The sequence below is a fragment of the Elephas maximus genome, chromosome 22 (assembly GCF_024166365.1).
Source record: "Elephas maximus indicus isolate mEleMax1 chromosome 22, mEleMax1 primary haplotype, whole genome shotgun sequence".
Lineage (NCBI taxonomy): Eukaryota > Metazoa > Chordata > Mammalia > Proboscidea > Elephantidae > Elephas > Elephas maximus.
This window is the reverse complement of record NC_064840.1, coordinates 33407470-33425988: the sequence shown is the minus strand read 5'-3', so window position 1 is coordinate 33425988 and position 18519 is coordinate 33407470. Positions and strand designations below refer to the sequence as shown.

General features: G+C 43.9%; 1 protein-coding gene across 3 annotated transcripts in view; it reads right to left on the bottom strand.

Annotated features, from left to right (window-relative positions):
- Positions 1-18519, bottom strand: part of DGCR8 (DGCR8 microprocessor complex subunit) — a 44308-nt gene that overhangs the window by 12824 nt on the left and 12965 nt on the right. For all 3 annotated transcript variants that reach the window (XM_049865624.1, XM_049865622.1, XM_049865623.1), the window contains 4 exons: positions 14607-14804; positions 14248-14349; positions 13308-13406; positions 11386-11468 (listed from right to left, as the gene is read on the bottom strand). In XM_049865624.1, the coding sequence (XP_049721581.1) occupies positions 11386-11468; positions 13308-13406; positions 14248-14349; positions 14607-14804 (482 nt within the window). The remainder of the gene's footprint in view (positions 1-11385; positions 11469-13307; positions 13407-14247; positions 14350-14606; positions 14805-18519) is intronic.

Here is an 18519-nt window from a genome sequence, read left to right as displayed (position 1 = left end):
TAGGCATTAGTGAACTGAAATGGACTGGTATAGGCCATTTTCAATTGGACAATCATATGGTCTACTATGCCAGAAATGACAAATTGAAGAGGAATGGCATCGCATTCATCATTCTTTTTGATCTATCCTGAAGTACACTGTCAGTGATACGAAAACAGCCATATACCTACAAGGAAGACCAGTTAATACAACTATTATTCAAATTTATGCATCAACCACTAACGTCAAAGATGAAGAAATTTAAGATTTTTACCAACTTCTGAAGTCCGGAATTGACCAAACATTCAATCAAGATGCACTGATAATTAATGGTGACTGGAAAGTCAAAGTTGGAAACAAAGAAGATTGACAGTTGGAAAATATGGTCTTGGTGATAAAAGACGATGCGAGAGGTCGCATGGTAGAATTCTGCAAGACCAATGACTTATTCATTGCAAATACCTTTTTTCAACAACATATACAGCGCCCATACACGTGGACCTCGCCAGACGGAATATACAGGAATCAAATTGACTGTTATCTATGGAAAGAGACAATGGAGAAGCTCAATATCATCAGTCAGAACAATGCTAGGGGCTAATTTTGGAACAGATCATCAATTGCTCATATGCAAGTTCAAGCTGAAGTTCAAGAAAGTTAAAACAAGTCTACGAGAGCCAAAATATGACCTCAAGTACATCCCCTCTGAATTTAGAGACCATCTCTGGAATAGGTTTGATGCACTGAACACTAATGACTGAAGACCAGGGGAGTTGTGGGATGACATCAAGGACATCATACATGAAGAAAGCAAAATGTCATTAAAAAGACAGGAAAGAAAGAAATGACCAAGATGGATGTTAGAAGAGACTCTGAAACTAGCTCTTGAATGTAGAGTAGCCAAAGTGAAAGGAAGAAATGATGAAGTAAAAAAGCTGAACAGATTTCAAAGGACAGCTCAAGAAGACAAAGTAAAATATAATCAAATGTGCAAAGATGTGGAGTTAGAAAACCAAAACGGAAGAACACGTTCGGCATTTCTCAAGCTGAAAGAACTGAAGAAAATACTCAAGTTGCAATATTGAAGGATTCTATGGGCAACATACTGAATGACACAGGAAGCATCAAAAGACAATGGAAGGAACACACAGATTCACTGTACCAAAAAGGATTGGCTGATGTTCAACCATTTCAGGAGGTAGCATATGATCAAGAACTGATTGTGCTGAAGGAAGAAGTCCAAGCGTCATTGAAGGCACTGGCAAAAAACAAGCCTCCAAGAATTGACAGAATACCAACTGAGATGTTTCAACAAACTAATGCGGTGCTAGAGGCACTCACTCATCTATGCCAAGAAGTTTGGAAAATAGCTACCCGGCCAATTGACTAGAAAAGAGCCATATACGTGCCTATTCCAAAGAAAAGTGATCCAACAAAATGTGGAATTATCAAACAGTATCACACACATGTAAAATTTTACTGAAGATCATTCAAAAGTAGTTGTAGCCATACATCAACGGGGAACTGCTGAAAATTCAAGCTGAATTCACAAGAGAATATGAAACAAGGGATATCACTGCTAATGTCAGATGGATCATGGCTGAAAGCAGAGGATATGAGAAAGACATTTACCTGTGTTTTATTTACTACGCAAAGTCATTCAACTGTGTGAATCATAACAAATTATGGACAACACTCTGAAGAATGGGAATTCCAGAATACTTGATTGTACTCATGCAGAACCAGTACACAGACCAACAGGTAGTCATTTGAACAGAACAACAGGATACTGAGTGGTTTAGAATCAGGCGTGTGCACACCAGGGTTGTATCTTTTCACCGTACTTATTCAAACTGTATGCCAAGCAAATAATCCCAGAAACTGGACTATGTGAAGAAGAACGGGGCATCAGGATTAGAGGAGGAAGACTCATTAACAACCTTCGATATGCAGATAACACAATCTTGCTTGCTGAAAGTGAAGAGGACTTGAAGCACTTACTGATGAAGATCAAAGACCACAGCCTTCAGTATGGATTACACCTCAACATAAAGAAAACATACAAGCTTACAGCTGGACCAATAAGCAACATCCTGATAAAAGGAGAAAATATTAAAGTTGTTAAGGGTTTCATTTTACTTGGATCCACAATCAACACCCGTGAAAGCACCAGTCAAGAAATCATACAATGTATTGCACTGGGTAAATCTGCTACAAAAGTGTTAAAAAGCAAAGATGACTCTTTGAAGACTAAGGTGCACCTGTCCCAAGCCACGGCACTCTGAATCACCTCATATGCATGCAAAAGCTGGACAATGAATAAGGAAGACTGAAGAGGAACTGATGCCTTTGAATTACGGTGTTGGCGAATATTGAATACACCAAGGGCTGTGAGAAGAGCAAACAAATCTGTCTTGGAAGAAGTACAGCCAGAAAGCTCCTTAAAAGTGAGAATGGTGAGACGTCATCTCATGTAATTTTGGGCATGTTATCAGGAGGACCAGTCAGTGTGGAGAATGACATTATGCTTGGTAAAGTAGAGGGTTAGCAAAAGAAAGACCCTCAATACAATGGACTGACACAGTGGCTGCAATGTTGGGCTCAAGCATAGCAATGATTGTGAGAATGGCACAGGACCAAGCAGTGTTTCATTCTGTTGTACATCGACAGCACGTAACAACAACAAATTAAAAAGAGTTAGCGTGCCAACTGTGTTCACCTTTTTTTCTTTGTTTAATCAAGTGACAAATACGCTCTATAATGAGCCTCTTCCCCACAGGGCCAGTAAGTGGCAAAGGAAAGCCCACTCTAGGCACAGTGGCACAAAGGTTGTGAAGACGCATGAACATACACTCCCTAGTAGTAAGTGTGCTTTCATGCCAGGCCATCTTCCCCAGTGACTATGTGGTCATTGCCCTTCACAGATACCAACTGGCAGGCAGAGTTCTCAAAGCACCATGGCCCCATCCTGCCCACACCTTTGTATCTCCAGATGCCCCCCACCCCCGCCCCACTGCTCCATAAGCCTATGAGCCCCTTTAAGGGCTCACCACCACCTGAATCAAGAACTCCCATTCCAATACTGTGGTGACACGTACCCACCTGTCCTATTCCAAATACACACCACTACGTCTGCAGACTCCAGTGCTCTGCGCTCTGACTCCACACGGTCATCACAGGGCAGGAGCCACTGGACAGCTAAAGATATACCCTGCCACCAACGGGTTGCTGAAGCCCAAGAATCCCCAGGAGGAACCACAAGCACAGGAACAGCAAGACTATGGCCAACTTTTCAGGATTCAGGATCAAAAGATGTCCAGTTCCTTTGTCGGTCAGCTATTTAACATCCCCTCCAACCAGAGGGAAAAGAGCATTCTCCTAACAGACTTTGAAACAGGTGGAAAAACACAGAATGCACATACATCTATAACTTTAAATTAGTAAAAAAAAAAAAAACTTTCCAAGAAGCTCTCAAGCATATTCAGAAGGTACCCCTAGACCAAGGAAAGTTTTAACTGAGATTTCCAAGCCCAGGTGAAAGCTGCCCACTTGGTACCCATCCCACACACACTTTTCCACCTGGGGAAACTGCCCTCTTTCTCAGACTGCTTTCCAGTGTGATTTCTAGAAAGATCCTTCTGCTTCCCAAAAGAGCCCCAGAACACATAATAAGACCCTGAATCTTAGCATTGCCCTGGCCAGCAACAACACGACGTATGCTGTCTTGTCTGCATGAAGGAAAGAGTGCACGTCAGCCCCAACCTGCCCGTGTTCTGACTTCCACAAATCCAGCCTCTGCCTAACAGACACCTCTCCATAGGCCTGATGCAAAAAGGCTCCAGAGACCAGGCAGAGGTCATAATGACACTGTAGGTTGAGGATTGAGAGCAGGAGGAGAGGTGGGCAAGTAGAGAATAGCTGAGAATAAAGATAGCCAACTGGGCTTCATCAGAACAATGCACCTGGAGCAGAGAAGAGGCTTGGTCCCACTAATCATGAGACTGCTGCCACCCAGAGCTCAAGGCCCAAGTGGGGTTGTAGTGCTGCCCAGGCAAGCTGCATCCTGCGTTGGGGTCTCCTGGGTCAGGGGGAAAGGTGTGCTCAGAGGCACAGCCAAACGGGAGGAGGCCCCAGCAGGCAGCTAGGACAGACCAAGGAACTAGAGCTACAGAAAGAGCCCCTCAGTTCAGCAGAAGTAGAGGTTGCTCAGAAACACACACCATCCTGTCTAGGCTGGAGGAGCCACAGAGTATACTCTGGGTCCCTAAGGTGGCATGGAGCTCTGCTGGCTCAGTGGTTAAAAGCTCGCTGCTATCCAAAAGGTTAGCAGTTCAAATCCACCAGTCACTCCCTGGAAACCCAATGGGGTAGTTCTACTCTGTCCTGTAGGATCACTGTAAGTCGTGATCAACCTGACAGCAACAGGTTTGGTTTTGGTGCGCTGGCATAGTAAAAACTGGCCAGCTCCTGCTCAGACAACTTCACTGACACCAAACACCAACAAATGCAGACTAAAGTAAGTGCAAGCAAAGACTTTCAGATTGATTAAGTAATGGAATGGATTGCTTATCTATTCAACAACCAACTTAACATGGTGTTGGTGTCTCTGAGCCTACCACAGTAAAAGAAGATAGTCTTAGATGTTACCTTAAAGCCAGACATTCCCAATCCCGGCACTAACTACCCTACAGAATTTTCAATTATCTCCACATATTAAAGATTTCTCAAACCAATCTTAATTCACTTCAATTGCGGTTATGTTTACAATGGTTATATCCACAGGCAAACTGGATGTGAGTCCAGGTACCTCGGACAAGTGTGACCCTCTAGGGGTCAACAGCAGAGCCTGCTCAGATCCCAACTCTGCATCCCAGCAAAGTCACCTCCCCAACAATGCCTGCCTGAGTCACACAGTCCTCCATCTGCCCAGGCCAGGTCATCTCCCCAGTACCAGAACCCACGTCATCTGTTCATATTGCAGCCACCTCCTACCAATGACAGCCAAAACCTACCCAGCCCAAGGTACCATCATCTACAACAACCTACTCCAAGAGTTGTGGCAGGGTGGAAGGGCTCTAGGTACTTGGAAACCTTCCTGAGAGACACCTTTTCCACAACATGGGTCACTCAGTAAAAAAAGATGAAAGTGATTTTCCCTGGAGGAGCTCATTCTTTGAAACTGTGCCTGCTCTGAGTGGGGTCTGCAATCTGTGGCCTGTCCACAATAAACAAAGTTACACAAAGCACAATAATCATTTGCAAACTTGTATGCAATTTAACATTATTCTGGATGCTTTATTTTCCAGGAGTGTAAGTCCACAAAGAATTGAAATTTCCAAAAATGCGTTCCAAAGCGCTTCTGGAATGGAAGAATAAGGACCTTGAAAAAAATCAGCTCCTTCATAAAAGAATACTGGCAAAATCAACTTTTTCAGAACTCTGGAAATTAAACTCAGGCTTGCAACAATCCGAGGAGCATTTATTCAAGAAAAACAGCTGAATCTCGGTAAGAACACATGGTGTGATTATTTTTGTGTGGCCTTTCTAGCCATGGTCTTGGAACTCCAACTCAGGTGATTGGGCGGGACTGTGTGATAGGGTAAATGTAGCCCACCAAGGGGACCTGTCAGTTTTGTTTTAAAAGAGATCCAATTCCAGAGCAGGGAGGAGGATCCTACTACCAAGAAAGAACAGCCAGGAGTGGAAAGCGTGTCCTTTGGACCCAGGATCCCCGTGCTGAGGAGTTCCTGAACGCAGGAGACCAAGAAAGAGGTAACAAGGTGCACCCCTGAAGACAATGAGAAGCAGCAGTAGGAAAGACCTGGCAGCAGGAGATGACACAATGGGCTTCCCAGCCCACAGAGAGAGAAAGCTGAGTGCCTTTGGACAGAGGCCTAGGCCCAGGGAGAGGCATGCCTGTGAGCACGGCTGGGAAGAGGTTGCCCTGATGGAAAAACGTATCCTGAGTGTTCCTAAGCCTGAATGAATTGTAACCTGTTACTTCCCTAATAAACCCCATAATCGTGGCGGTCTGTGAGTTGTGTGTGGCCACTGCAATGATTTATCGAATCCAGCGGAAAAATACAGCATGCTGTAGGAGGGATGGTTGGTGTCAGAATTGGTAAAGATGGCAGAGAGAGAAGGCATGTCTAACCTCCACCTCATGGGAATCAGCCTTGGGTTGTTCATCTTGATTCTCCTTTCCCCTTGTGAAGTCAAAGGAGATCAGACATCACCCCTAGACCGTTTTTACCACAATAAGCTTTGTGTTGTTTTTTTTCTTGAGCTATTCCTACTCCCCTCTCCCCAGCTCCATGGAAGCCTTGAAAACCAGCAGCCTTGGAAACACAGTAGCTGTGAAAAACAGCAGCCTAGGAGCCACTGAAGAAGGCAGAATGGGCTTGTAGCTCCCAAAAAACTCCATCCCCAGGAGAACTGTCATTATTTGGCCTGTTGGCAGCTCCATAAAAAGTCCCGTTCATGGGAACTGTCTTTATTGAATTAGACTCAAGATCTCACTCAGTGTAAACAGCCCCATACTTAAGGCAGCTGTCAAAAATAATCAGCAGCAATTATTTCACATTACAGTAACCGGAGGCTATGATACCAACTGGGCAAACAAGAGGCTGGTCAAAAACCTTAAAAGGAAAACTGGGAAATGAGATGTCCATAGGTGGCTTTGAAGAGTTCCTACACAGTTCTGGGGATCTGGATGGTCACACACATGTCTAGGGCAGTGTAGCAGTCCAGTGAAGTCTTGAGAAGTCCCAAAATTCTCATTTCTAGTTGACCCAGAGGCTCTGTGCAAACAGGAAGTGAATGCTAAGGCAGAGCTGTAAACTGCTACAGCATTGAAGGCATGCCCAGCACACACACAGAGCTCCTGAGCAAATGGTAGGAGACTTACAGATTCAGGGCATTTAAGAAAATCTCTAGTCATTAGCTAACCACTAAACCGAGGAGTGACTTCAGTGGCCACATACAACATAGAGATTTCAAAGAATTAGTTCAAGAAAGTCACTAAGCAAATAGCAACAAAAACATCAACAATAAACAGCAAAAATAAACCCAAATGCAGAACAGAACTTCAAATTCTCATAGATTCCATACTTCCTGGAGCCATGGAGGCTGAATGAATCCCTGAAACTGTTGCCCTGGGGTACTCTTTGGATATTAAACTAAAAATGTTCCCTGAAGTTTTCTTAAAACCAAACAGTAGTTTGGCTTAACTGGTGGAAAATGTCTGCCTTAAGCACTATGCTCTTTTTAGAATTATCTACTTGGGATCAAACTGACAACAGCAACTCCGAACACTGGAGGGGAAACTTGGGGGGCAATAAGTTTATGTTAACGAGGGAGGAACAACTCAGAAAAGGAAGGTGGGAATGTTGCTGAGTTGTACATGGGGAGACTGTTGAATTGGCGTATGCTCTGCTGTGTATATTCTCAACAACACCAACAAACTAATTTTAAAAATAAATAAATAAATTCTGGGGAGGGGGATAATTTGACTTCTAGAGTTGCCTCACTATATTATCTAAAATGTTTATTTTTCAACAAAAAATGATAAGACACACAAAGAAACAAAAGTATAGACCATTCACTAGGAAAAGAAGTGGTCAATAGAAACTGTCCCCGAGAAAGTTGGTCTTAACTAGACAAAGACTTTAAATCAGCTATAATACATACAGTCAGAAAAGCTAAAATAAATCATGCCTAAACAATTAAAGGAAGTAAGATAACAATGTCTCATCAAATGGAGAATATCAACAAAGACAAATTATAAAAAACAAAACAAATTCTGAAATGGATAAGTACAATAACTGAAATATTCACTAGAGGGGTTCTATAGCAGATTCAAGCAGACAGAAGAATTGGTGAACCTGAAGATAGGTCAACTGAGGATATCCAGTCTGAGAAACAAAGGAATGAAGAATGAAGAACAGGTCCTCAGAGTCCTTTGGGACACCCAGTAAGTATACCAACTTATATATAATGGGAGTCCAGAAAGAGAGAGGAGAAAGAAAGGATAAAAAAATATACGAAGGCTTAGTGGCCAAAAACTTCCCAAATTTGATGAAAACCATTAACTTACACATTCAAAAAGCTCAACAAACTCTAAATAGAATAAACTCAAGAGATTCAGATGTAGACACTTGTTAAAGGCTAAAGACAAACAGAATCTTGAAAGCAGCAATAAAGAAGTGACTCACCACCTATAAGGGGTCCTCTATAAGAGTAACAGCTGACTTCTCATCAAAAACTAGAGTGGAGAAGGCGGTAGAATGACATATTTCCACTATCGAGAAAAAGGCTGTTGACACTGAGCATTCTATATCCAGCAGAATTACTCTTCAAAAATGAAGAAATTAAAAGACATTCCCAAAGAAACAAAAGCTGAGATAATTCACTGCCAGTGGACCTATCCTACAAGAAATACTAAACAGAAACTTTCAGGCTGAAATAAAAGGACCCAAGACAGAAACTCGAATCCATACAAAGAATTAAGAAGTTACTACATAAATAAATAAAAAATGCAATGTAAATGTACTTTTGTTTACACCCCTTTTCTGCTCTTATCTGATTTAAAAGACAATTGCATATAGCAATAATTACAAAATTAGGTTGATGGGCTTAAACTCTATAAAGATGCAATCTGTATGACAATAATAGCACAAAGGAGGTGGAAAAAAACAGGGTTATATTAAGCAAAGTGTTTGTATACTATTGAAACTAGGCTTGTATTAAACTGCACTAGATTGTTTTAAGTTTTAATATCAACTGTAATTCCTGAGGGCAACCACTAAGAAAACTCAAAAAGTAAAGTAAAAGAAATATGGAAATTAAAATGGCACATTAGAAAATATCTATTCAACACAAAAGAAGGCAGTAATGGAAGAAGTGAGGAACAAAAAGACAGAAAACAAATAGAAAAAGGGCATACATAAATTCTATCTGTAACTACATTAAATGTAAACTGACTCAAAACTCGAAAAGGTAGAGAATGACAGAATGGTGAATTTGAACTGTCTACAAAAGACATACATATAATTCAAAGACACAAAAAGGTTCGAAGTAAAAGAATGGGTAAAGATTTATCATGTAAGCGAAAACCAAGAGACTGGAATAACTATACTAACGTTAGACAAAAAGGACTACGACAAAAATTGTTACCAGAAATAAAGGATATGTTATAATAACAAAAAGATTAATCCATCAGGAAGATATAACAATTAAAAACACATATGCATCTAACAGCAGAGCCACAAAATTTACGAGGCGAAAGCTGGCAGAACTGAAGAGAGCAAAATAACAGATTCTTCAATAACTCACCTTTAATAATGGACAGAAAGATAGAATATCAACAAAGAAATAGAAGAAGTGAGCATCATAAACCAATTACATCTAAAAGACATCTAGAACACTCCATCCAAAAGAATATTCTCAAATGCACATGGAAGATTCTCCAGGCTAGACCACGTTAGGTCATAAAATGAGCCTTGACATATCTGAAAGGAATTACATCATACAAACTATGTTCTCTAGCCACATGGAATTAAATAGATCAATAACTAAAGGAATTACAGATGTGCAAGTTAACACACTCCTAAAATAGCCAATGGCTCAAAGAAGAAATCACAGGGGAATTGGAAAATACTTTGAGATGAATGAAAACAAAAACATAATTTAATAAAACTTATGGATGCAGCTAAAGTAGAACATGCAGAAAAATTTATAGCTGTAAACTCTGTATTTAAAAGGAATGCTCTCAAATCAGTAACCTAACTTTCTGCCTTAAGACCAGTAAAAGAACGTCCTAACCCAAAGCTGGCAAAGGAAATAACAAAGAGTAGAATGGAAACAAATAAAATAGAGAATAAACAATAATAGAGGAAAATCAATGAAACCAAAAGTTGGATCTTTGTAAAGACTGATAAAGCCAGGGAAAAGAGAGAGAAGACTCATATTACCAAAATCAGGAATCAAAGTGGGGCATCACAACTTTAACAGAAATAAAAAGGATTACAAGAGAATACTATGAACAAATTTATGCCAAAGAATAGCTTAGATCAAATGGAAAAATTCCTAGAAATCCACAACTACCAAAGCTGACTCAAGAAGAAAGAGAAAATCAGAATAGACCTACAAGCAAAAAGGTTGAGTTAGTAATTAAATAACTGCAAACAAAGAATAGTTCGGGTCCAGATGGCTTCACTGGTGATTTCCACCAAACATTTAAAGAACTATTACCAATCCTTCACAAACTCTTCCAGACAACAGAAGAGGAAGGAACACTTTTCAGCTCATTCTATGAGACCAATATTACCCTGATATTAACACTAGACACTAAACAAAGACATCACAAGGAAAGAAAACCACAGACCAATAACCTTTATAAATATAGGCGCAAAAATTCTCAACAAAATACTAGCAAACCAAATCTGGCAACATATAAAAATAATTATATGCCATGATCAAGTGGGATTTATGCCAGGAAGGCAAAGTTGGTTTAATATTCAAAAAGCTATGTAATACACCATAGTAACAGAATAAAAAACAAAACCATGATTATTAATAGGCACAGAAATAGCATTTGATAGCCCAACATCCATTCCTGAAAAACCTGAGCAAATCAGGAACAAAAGGAAACTTCCAATCCACTATGAGTGATGTCTTTATATAAGACACACAGAAAAACAGGGAAAATGGCCACATGAATATGGAAGCAGAGACTGGCATGATCTATAATCTGAAAAATGTCACCAGAAGCTAGGATAGAGACAGAGCCCTCAGAAGTAATCAACATGGCCAATACTCTGATTCTGGACAATGAGACAATACATTTCTGCTCTCATAAGCCACCTAATTTGTCGTACTTTGTTACAGCAATCCTAAGAAACTTAAAATATGGTATGCAAATTATATCTCAATAAAACTGTTATAAAAAATTAATCCTTCAGAGTTTGAGAAGCCCTTGCTACAAATTACCCTAGTGTCACATTTACTAAAAAATTGACTAGTTTAAACGGTTCTTAATATAAAGAGCAATCCAAATTTTCTAGACTCTGTGCCTCAAAGACTCACTTCCACCATGGATCTACTGTAAGGGGAGAGTTGATTTATCCAAATACACTTATATACTCAGCTTCTTACCACTCTTTGTAAAACACAGAAGCAAGTCTCCGACAAAAATGACATTTTTCCTGCTTGCAGAAAGACAAGCAAGTTTCCTTTTTTTGAAATATGAAAAAATAAAATAACCTGGGTGCTAGGATGATTAAATACTTAACTACAGGGCATGGAGGACATGAGCACATTCATATACAGCACTAGCATGAGCTAACACTGCAGGGCAGGGCTGCATTGGGGCTACAGCTCTGAGCAGGGCAGGACCATAACACTCACCTCCAGTTCTTCACTGTCTTTGGGCTTCTCCTCAGAGGTCTGTTTAACAAAGTCGGGGATGAGGATTTCCAGTGTAGCTCGGGCTATAAAAAGAAAAACCCCAAGGGTGAGGGGTTGGATATAGCCATCTTCCCAGAGTTTGGAGGGGAAGGCAGACACCCCGCCAGGTCTCCAGTGAGCTGTGTGCCAGCTACCACACAGGGCCAAGGGGCTGCTCCCATCAGGAGAGAGGGTATGTGCACAGGGTCACCACGGCTCAGAGGGGTATATAAGGGCCTTTTCACAGCAGCAGTGCTTTGGAGACAGGGACAGGAAAAGACAGGAGAAAAAGCACAGTCTGAGGAAAGGAGAAAGCAGGGCAAGAGTCAGGCAGCCTGATAGCCACACTAAGCAGTATGTACCTTTACCCTGAAATATCTGTAGCAGGAAAGGGAGGTGAGATCTGTGTTTCAGAGGAATCACTTTGGTGGTGTGCAAGAAAACAGCTCAGCAGGACCAGGACCAAGCATCGTGGTCTGAAAGCAAATTGCTTGCCATGGGTGTCTACGACCAGGGGAGTGGTGGCAGTGTCAGCTATAAGCAGAAAAGAAGTACCCATATCTGACAGACACTCTGTAGGAAACACTGCCAGGGCAAAGTATGGAAATGGCTCAGATGCTGACAGCACAGGCACCCATGTGAACAGGGTTTCCATCCACCAGTATGGAAGAGCGGGACACTGGGTGAGAGAAGGGAGGGGTGTGTGCAACAACTGGTAGGCTGATGGCTGAGCATGCCCTGTAGAGTTTTAAGTGCTAGCAAGACATCCAAGCAAAGATGTCTAAAGATCAGCTAAAGTCTGGGCTGGAGGCAGAGATCTGGGGTGGAAATGGATTCCAGCACGTGGGGGGAAGGGCAGGTGACTAGTACCAGCAATGCCCCCAGGACACCTCCATCCACACCAAGCACCACTTTGATGGTTACCGGCTCTATAACCTTGGAAACACCGAGTTTGTTGAGCCAAGGCAGAATCTCTCTAACAAGGACAACAGGCTTTCCTGATGACAGGGTGAAGTGCTACAAAGAGCCAGCCCAGGAAACACAGCCCGAAGAGGCTGCCAACCATCCTCCTCATACCCCACCAAAGGAAAGCAACGCCAAGGGGGGATCTGATTCCAAGAAGCAAGAAACACTTTCACTGACCCCAAGACCTAGAGAGACAGTGATAAAATTGACCCACTTCACGCATGATGAGTGGCAAGCTGCTCTGGAAGTGCAAGGGCTTGGTAGGGCATCCCATATGCAGCCCACAATGTGGTCCACTCCTTAAAAAGCCTCAATAACCCTGACGTAGGGGCAAAAACTATTAGTGCCGGACATAAAAGGGAACAGAAAGCACATGATCAAAAAGAGCAATGGGCCTTAATCTGAAAATGAGGTTTATGAAGGATGATATATGTTCAATGAGTGGTATTCACAAGTTTGGAGTTTGAAGGACTCGGGAAAATACTCTTCATAAATGTCAAAACCACTCAAGGTGGATGCTGACAGCATGATGATTCACCTGCTTCTTGTCTCGTAGCACACCTCGATTTTTCTAGGTTTAAAAACAAACCTGCTCCAGAATGTGCACCCAGCACAGCCCTGCTGGCTCTGAGCACATTCACATCCAGGCACAACTGGGACACTGACCCAGCTGTCCCTGAGCAGAGAAGGGGGCTTCCACTTTTAATTCTAACATTTTACTGCATTTCTATGAGTCTTTTCCAATAAGCACGTAATCTTAAAAAACAAGATAGATGACTACATAAATACAATGAATTTACCCCATCACAACCCCTCCTCACTGCCACTGCTGCTCAGCCCCTCCCTGACCACACACAGGCTGTGAGGTCAACACAGCAGTGTGTGTGTGTCTCTGCGACACCCAGCAAGCACATTACCAGCTTTATTCTTCGCAAGTTTTTTGCTGCTTGCAGTTCCAGATCCGTAAGTCACACCATCAATAGTCACCGAGGCACCAAAAGGCTCACTTGGGTTCTCTTAAAATTAAAATTACTTGTTTTAAAACACACTTGCCAAGACATTGAAAATGCGCGCACACACACACACACACACACACACACACACACACACAAGCTGCTCACACCAACAGACAAGTCAGACTCAGGGGCTATGTCCTGAAGACAGCTGCTGCAACTGCTCCGAGACCTGGGGAGTCACTGAGGCATGGAGGCATGGCAGAGAGCAGATCCAGGACAATCACAGGAAATGGGGGGCTACAGGGCAGCGAGCTAGAGGGGAAGCAGGAGGCTGGACCACCAGGGACAGGGACCAATGTCTCTGAAAGACAAGTAGGACTAACACAGGACTGTTAGGGACTGGGATGCACAAGATATACTGGGGCAAAGAACAACAAAAATGATCAAAGACCCCCTAGGTTTCAGCTTCCAAGGGCAAGACAGACCCTGGTTTTCACCATGGTGGGATGAAGATACCCACGCAAGACAGAGTTAGCAGGAAGTGTGGGCCAAAAGATCCTTCGTCCACCCGGAAGACCAGGCAAAGGCTCCAAGGCACAGCAGGGGAGGACTTCCTCAGAGAAAGGCTGTCTAAGACACAAGGGTTTAAAAGCCAGGAAGGTGGACAGGGCAGGGAAAAAAGGAAGCCCAAGGGAAGGGGGCACTGTATCAAACACTACAAGAGGTAAAGCAGTCATTCACCCTCAGACAGGCATACCTCTGTGACAGTCGCACCATGCTTCTCTCTGTCTTCCCCTTTAATTCCTATCCCGTTAAACCAGGACTAATGATCAGCTCCCGCCTCCCAGCCCTGAGCACAATGACATGATTTATAAGCGAAATGCAGAAAAGTCAAACTTACCACATTCAAAGAAATTGTATACAGGGCGGACCTTGAGGACACGTTGCATATACTCGTGTAGGATGCAGACCTCAGATTTCCCATTGGGGTTAATGACGAACTCTGGGACAAGACGGAATGCCTCAGTAACAGCCCAAGGAGCTGCCATAAGCTAGCACCCAGAGACCTGGCACTGCACACCTTACTAAGTCACATAATTAGGGACCTGCAGCAATGAATGTGGCAGCCCTCTGCATTTGTAGGATACACATAAGCTTTGAATTAAATGTAAGTCACTCACAAAACACTCAGAAAGCATCAAATTAAAAATAACAGCATAACCACACTACTAATGTTAAACCTTACAAGTCATAACTCACCTTTCTTTGTGGGTGCATCTTGCACAGATAAAGTAATGAGCTTCTGATTGGCCGGCAGGATGGGCCTCTCGGACTCAGCCTGTTTCCGCTTCATTTCTCGGTTGAATTGCCGCCGCTCAGCCCACGTTCTGAATTTTTTCACAGTAACTTGCTCAAAGTCAAAACGCTTCTCCAGGTAGTTCCGAAATTCTTCAAGATCTGTCCAAGGTTTACCAGAGAGCCACATTACTAACTCCCCCTATGTAGGAGTTAGGTCCCCTGTGCCCAGTCATCAGGATAGCGAATGGGCTGCTTGTCAAGCAGGTCCAAGCCATGGGACACTGTTCTCCTGCCCCATCCCTTTCGAATGGCAAGAAAGAAAAGAATCAAATCCCTTCATTCTGCGACCTCAAGTTATTCTGGAAAGTCCCTGAAAAAGTAAATTTCTGGAATATCCTTTTGGTTTATTTGGGTGGAAGAACAATACAACAACAACAAAAAGCAAAAAAAAAAATTTTTTTTTAAAATCAGATGGCCTTTCTTCCCATAACAAAACAGGTACCCGCCATCAGCAGCTGAGGCAGGTGTGCCGAGGGCCAGCCTAGAATGAGCAGACATGCTCTGCTGCCCACACAGCTGGTCTAGCACTTCTCTGGCCACCTCACTTTCTCCCCTCCAGCCACCTTGGTCACATGTGCACACAGTAGGAACACCCAGCTGGCTCCCTGCCTCAGGGCCTTTGCACTTGTCTCACCTCTACCCATGAGGCCCTTGGCTTGGTCCCACAGCTCACTCCTACACTCCACTGTGTCTCTGTGGCAACCTCCTCTGTTCAGTGAGGTTTCACCTAGGCCTCCTGTTATTAATGCTGCCCCCACTGCTCTCCTTTTCAGGCTCACACTTGCCTCATTTGTTTGGGACTCTGTCTCTCATGCTCCCTGACAAGCCCCAGTCCTAAGACCAATCAATGCCCGCTCACAGCAGGTGGGATGAGACTCCACATTAACATGGTGGCACAGTTCAAAGGACAGACAGACTCTGACACACACCCAGATTTTTTTTAAAAGATACAAAATAGTTCAATACACTTGGTCACTTAACAATTATAAGCTGAAACTACTTATTTCTATACAGATAAATGTAGAGAAGCGATCTGGAGAGATGCATGCACACAAAACAGGTACCAGTGTTCATGGCTCGGAAGTGGGATAAAGTTGGGGGAGGAGGTGTTTTTAAAACAAAAGAAACACAATCAGGTGTTACATGTGCATAAAAGACAGAATAAAGAAAAAAAAAACATTAACTAAAGTGAAAGCTCCTCTCTGGCTGGGCTGCCCCCCCTTCCCGCCCCCCCCCAGAAGAGCCCTGACAGACTGACAGAGGAAGTAGAAATGATGGGGGGATGGGCATTCTAGGAAGGTAGGGGTGGGGGTGGGGTGTCATATCAGGCAGATAGGTGGAGGCCAGACTGCAGGAAGAAGCCTAGGCTGCACATTCCGTCAGGTTAAGCTGTGAAAACCCATGAAACGCCTTGTTTTGCCACAAACCTACAACCCAGTTCCCACTGTACTAGCCCAGAGCTCCTCCGTAAAGGTGAGGTATTTGGAACCCAGTGGCAGGCAATCCACAAGCCCGTGGCCTTTTTCAGCTGGCATTTGCTTACTCCCATCTTGTAGCTCCCCACCCTCCTCCTCCTTCTCCACCTCTAGGACCCCACTCTACAACTTCTCTTGCTGGCCCTTTTCTGGTCTCTTCACTGGTGTCCTTGCCCTTTTCCCTCAAGGCCCCTCCAGAGAGGCCACATCCCTCTCAGTGTGGGCCACCTTCTCTCCAAGGCACACCCCTAGACTCACCCTGGGTGGACACCTAAGCCTCTGGGCTGCACCTAGCCCTCCTTCCCACACCCCACCTCCCCAACAGCAGTGCCTCATGCCTTTTCTCGGGCTCCTCACACTCTGCTTCACCTCACAACTGTAAGTTCCCCAACAGCAGGGACACACTAGCACAACAAAATACCTACTGTGTGCAATTCAACCCCTCCCCTCAAGCCCAGGTGGCTCCCTAGGTCTTGGGTGAAAACGAGCAGATCAAGGGGTTTGCAGTGACTACTGGCCCCCCAGTAGGCTTCCCACATGTCTGGCCACCCCACCTCCCTAGGCCTGGTGCTACTCTCTTTTTGCACTGGCCAGGCCAATGGCTCAGTGCCCTCTGCCCTCTGAGAAGTGACCACAAAGCCAGTGAACTCTCCTCTGTAAGCTCTTCTGCTTATACAGATATGGAGTAAAGACAGGGAAACCCACAAGGAACAACAGTCCCACTTTCATGTGAATTGAGACTTCACATGTGACCTGCCAACAGTAGGAAGATGGCTGACCACTGAGGAGGATGTGGGTTATGCCAGATTGGGTCATTTTGGCAAGGACTTCAATGTTTTTAATCTGTTTAAAACTTATCGTAAAAGTAAAAAGCAACATCTCATCAAAAATCTTAGGTACTAATATACAATGCACTGAGCTTTCTCTGTGTGTGTACTATTTATAATTATCTGATTTTTCTAGTAAGAGCACTAAAAATCACAATATTCCGACGCTATCATGAAAACTAAGAGAGTTTCCTTGGGTTTAAGAAACAAAATGTTGAATTATTATCTTTTCAACGATTGTGGTCTACATGCTTCTAACATCCAGAGCTAACTGCAGAGCTACTGAGGAGAGCTCCAGGACACTGGTGGAGAAGCAACACTCTACTTTTTCAGGGGGCAGTGCCCCCTGTGGTCAAATGCTCATCTCCCTAAGGGCAACCAAGGAACTGGGCAGCAACATCAGTCCTGCACCACCTGAAGCCCAGCTTGAGTTGATCAGACTGGGATTCCCCACCATGAAGCTACCAACAGCACAGAAACACCCTGAAGGCCAGGAGTCACTCTCCAGTCTTAGCCCAGGTTCCATCTCACTGACTGATGCGTATTTTTCTGGTCCCCTGGGCAAACAGGAATTTCTGGGTTGTTTACATCCAGCCTGAACCCCATTTCTAAAGAAATAAGGAATCAAGAAGGGCAAATAAAGGTAGAATAGTAAGATGAGACCAGAGTGGTAGGGAGGGCCACAGTCTAAGTCAGAACGTGTGCTGTAGACCTTCTGCCGTTATCACAGCCAGGTTGCAGCGACAGTGCCAAGCTCTACAACCCAAAGCCGCCCAGAAAACAAAATCCAGCCAACACTATCCCAATTACCCTAAGTAAACCAGTTTTCCTAACAGGATCCGAAAAAAGTCATTCAGTGGTCCTCAGAGGGGACGAATGTCCTTCTGTTTGGCTTCACACTAACACCATCCCACCCAGCACTCAGTCACAGGAGAAACTTCTCGTGGACCAAAGTGCAGAGGGATGTCAGATAGCAGCCACAAGCCGTCAGGAAACGAGGAGCAGAATCAGGCCAGCATCTGGGAAAAGGTCAACACGCTCTGCAGGGAACCTGGCAAGGCAGAGACTGTGCCCTCTGCCCACAAAGGTGGTAGGGAAGGTGTTGTCACAGGCTCCCATACCAGCCTGGCCTTCTCTGTCTGAGGGGGAGAGGAGCCTGTGCTGAGGGACCATGCAACCACCATGATGGGACCACCAAGAAGGACATCACACTGTAGGGTACATGCCTACAAACAAAAACATACGCCACTGATGCCACCCAGCACTGTGGAAGGAAGTGAGAGGAGAGCACACGTGAGTGCCCACTCAACAGCCACCCGGTGGAAACAGGAGGAGAGGCCTGCTCAGAACTCCTGGAAAGAAAAGCCAGGTCCTGCCTGCTAATGGAGATGACTGAGGGGCCATGAAGGGAGCCAATCAGCGGAGGACAGAGCATCCCCCAAGTGAGGTCAAGCAGAACAGGTGCAACAGAGTCCCTGGGCCTGCCTGTCATGTGTTTTAAGTTAGTTTTAA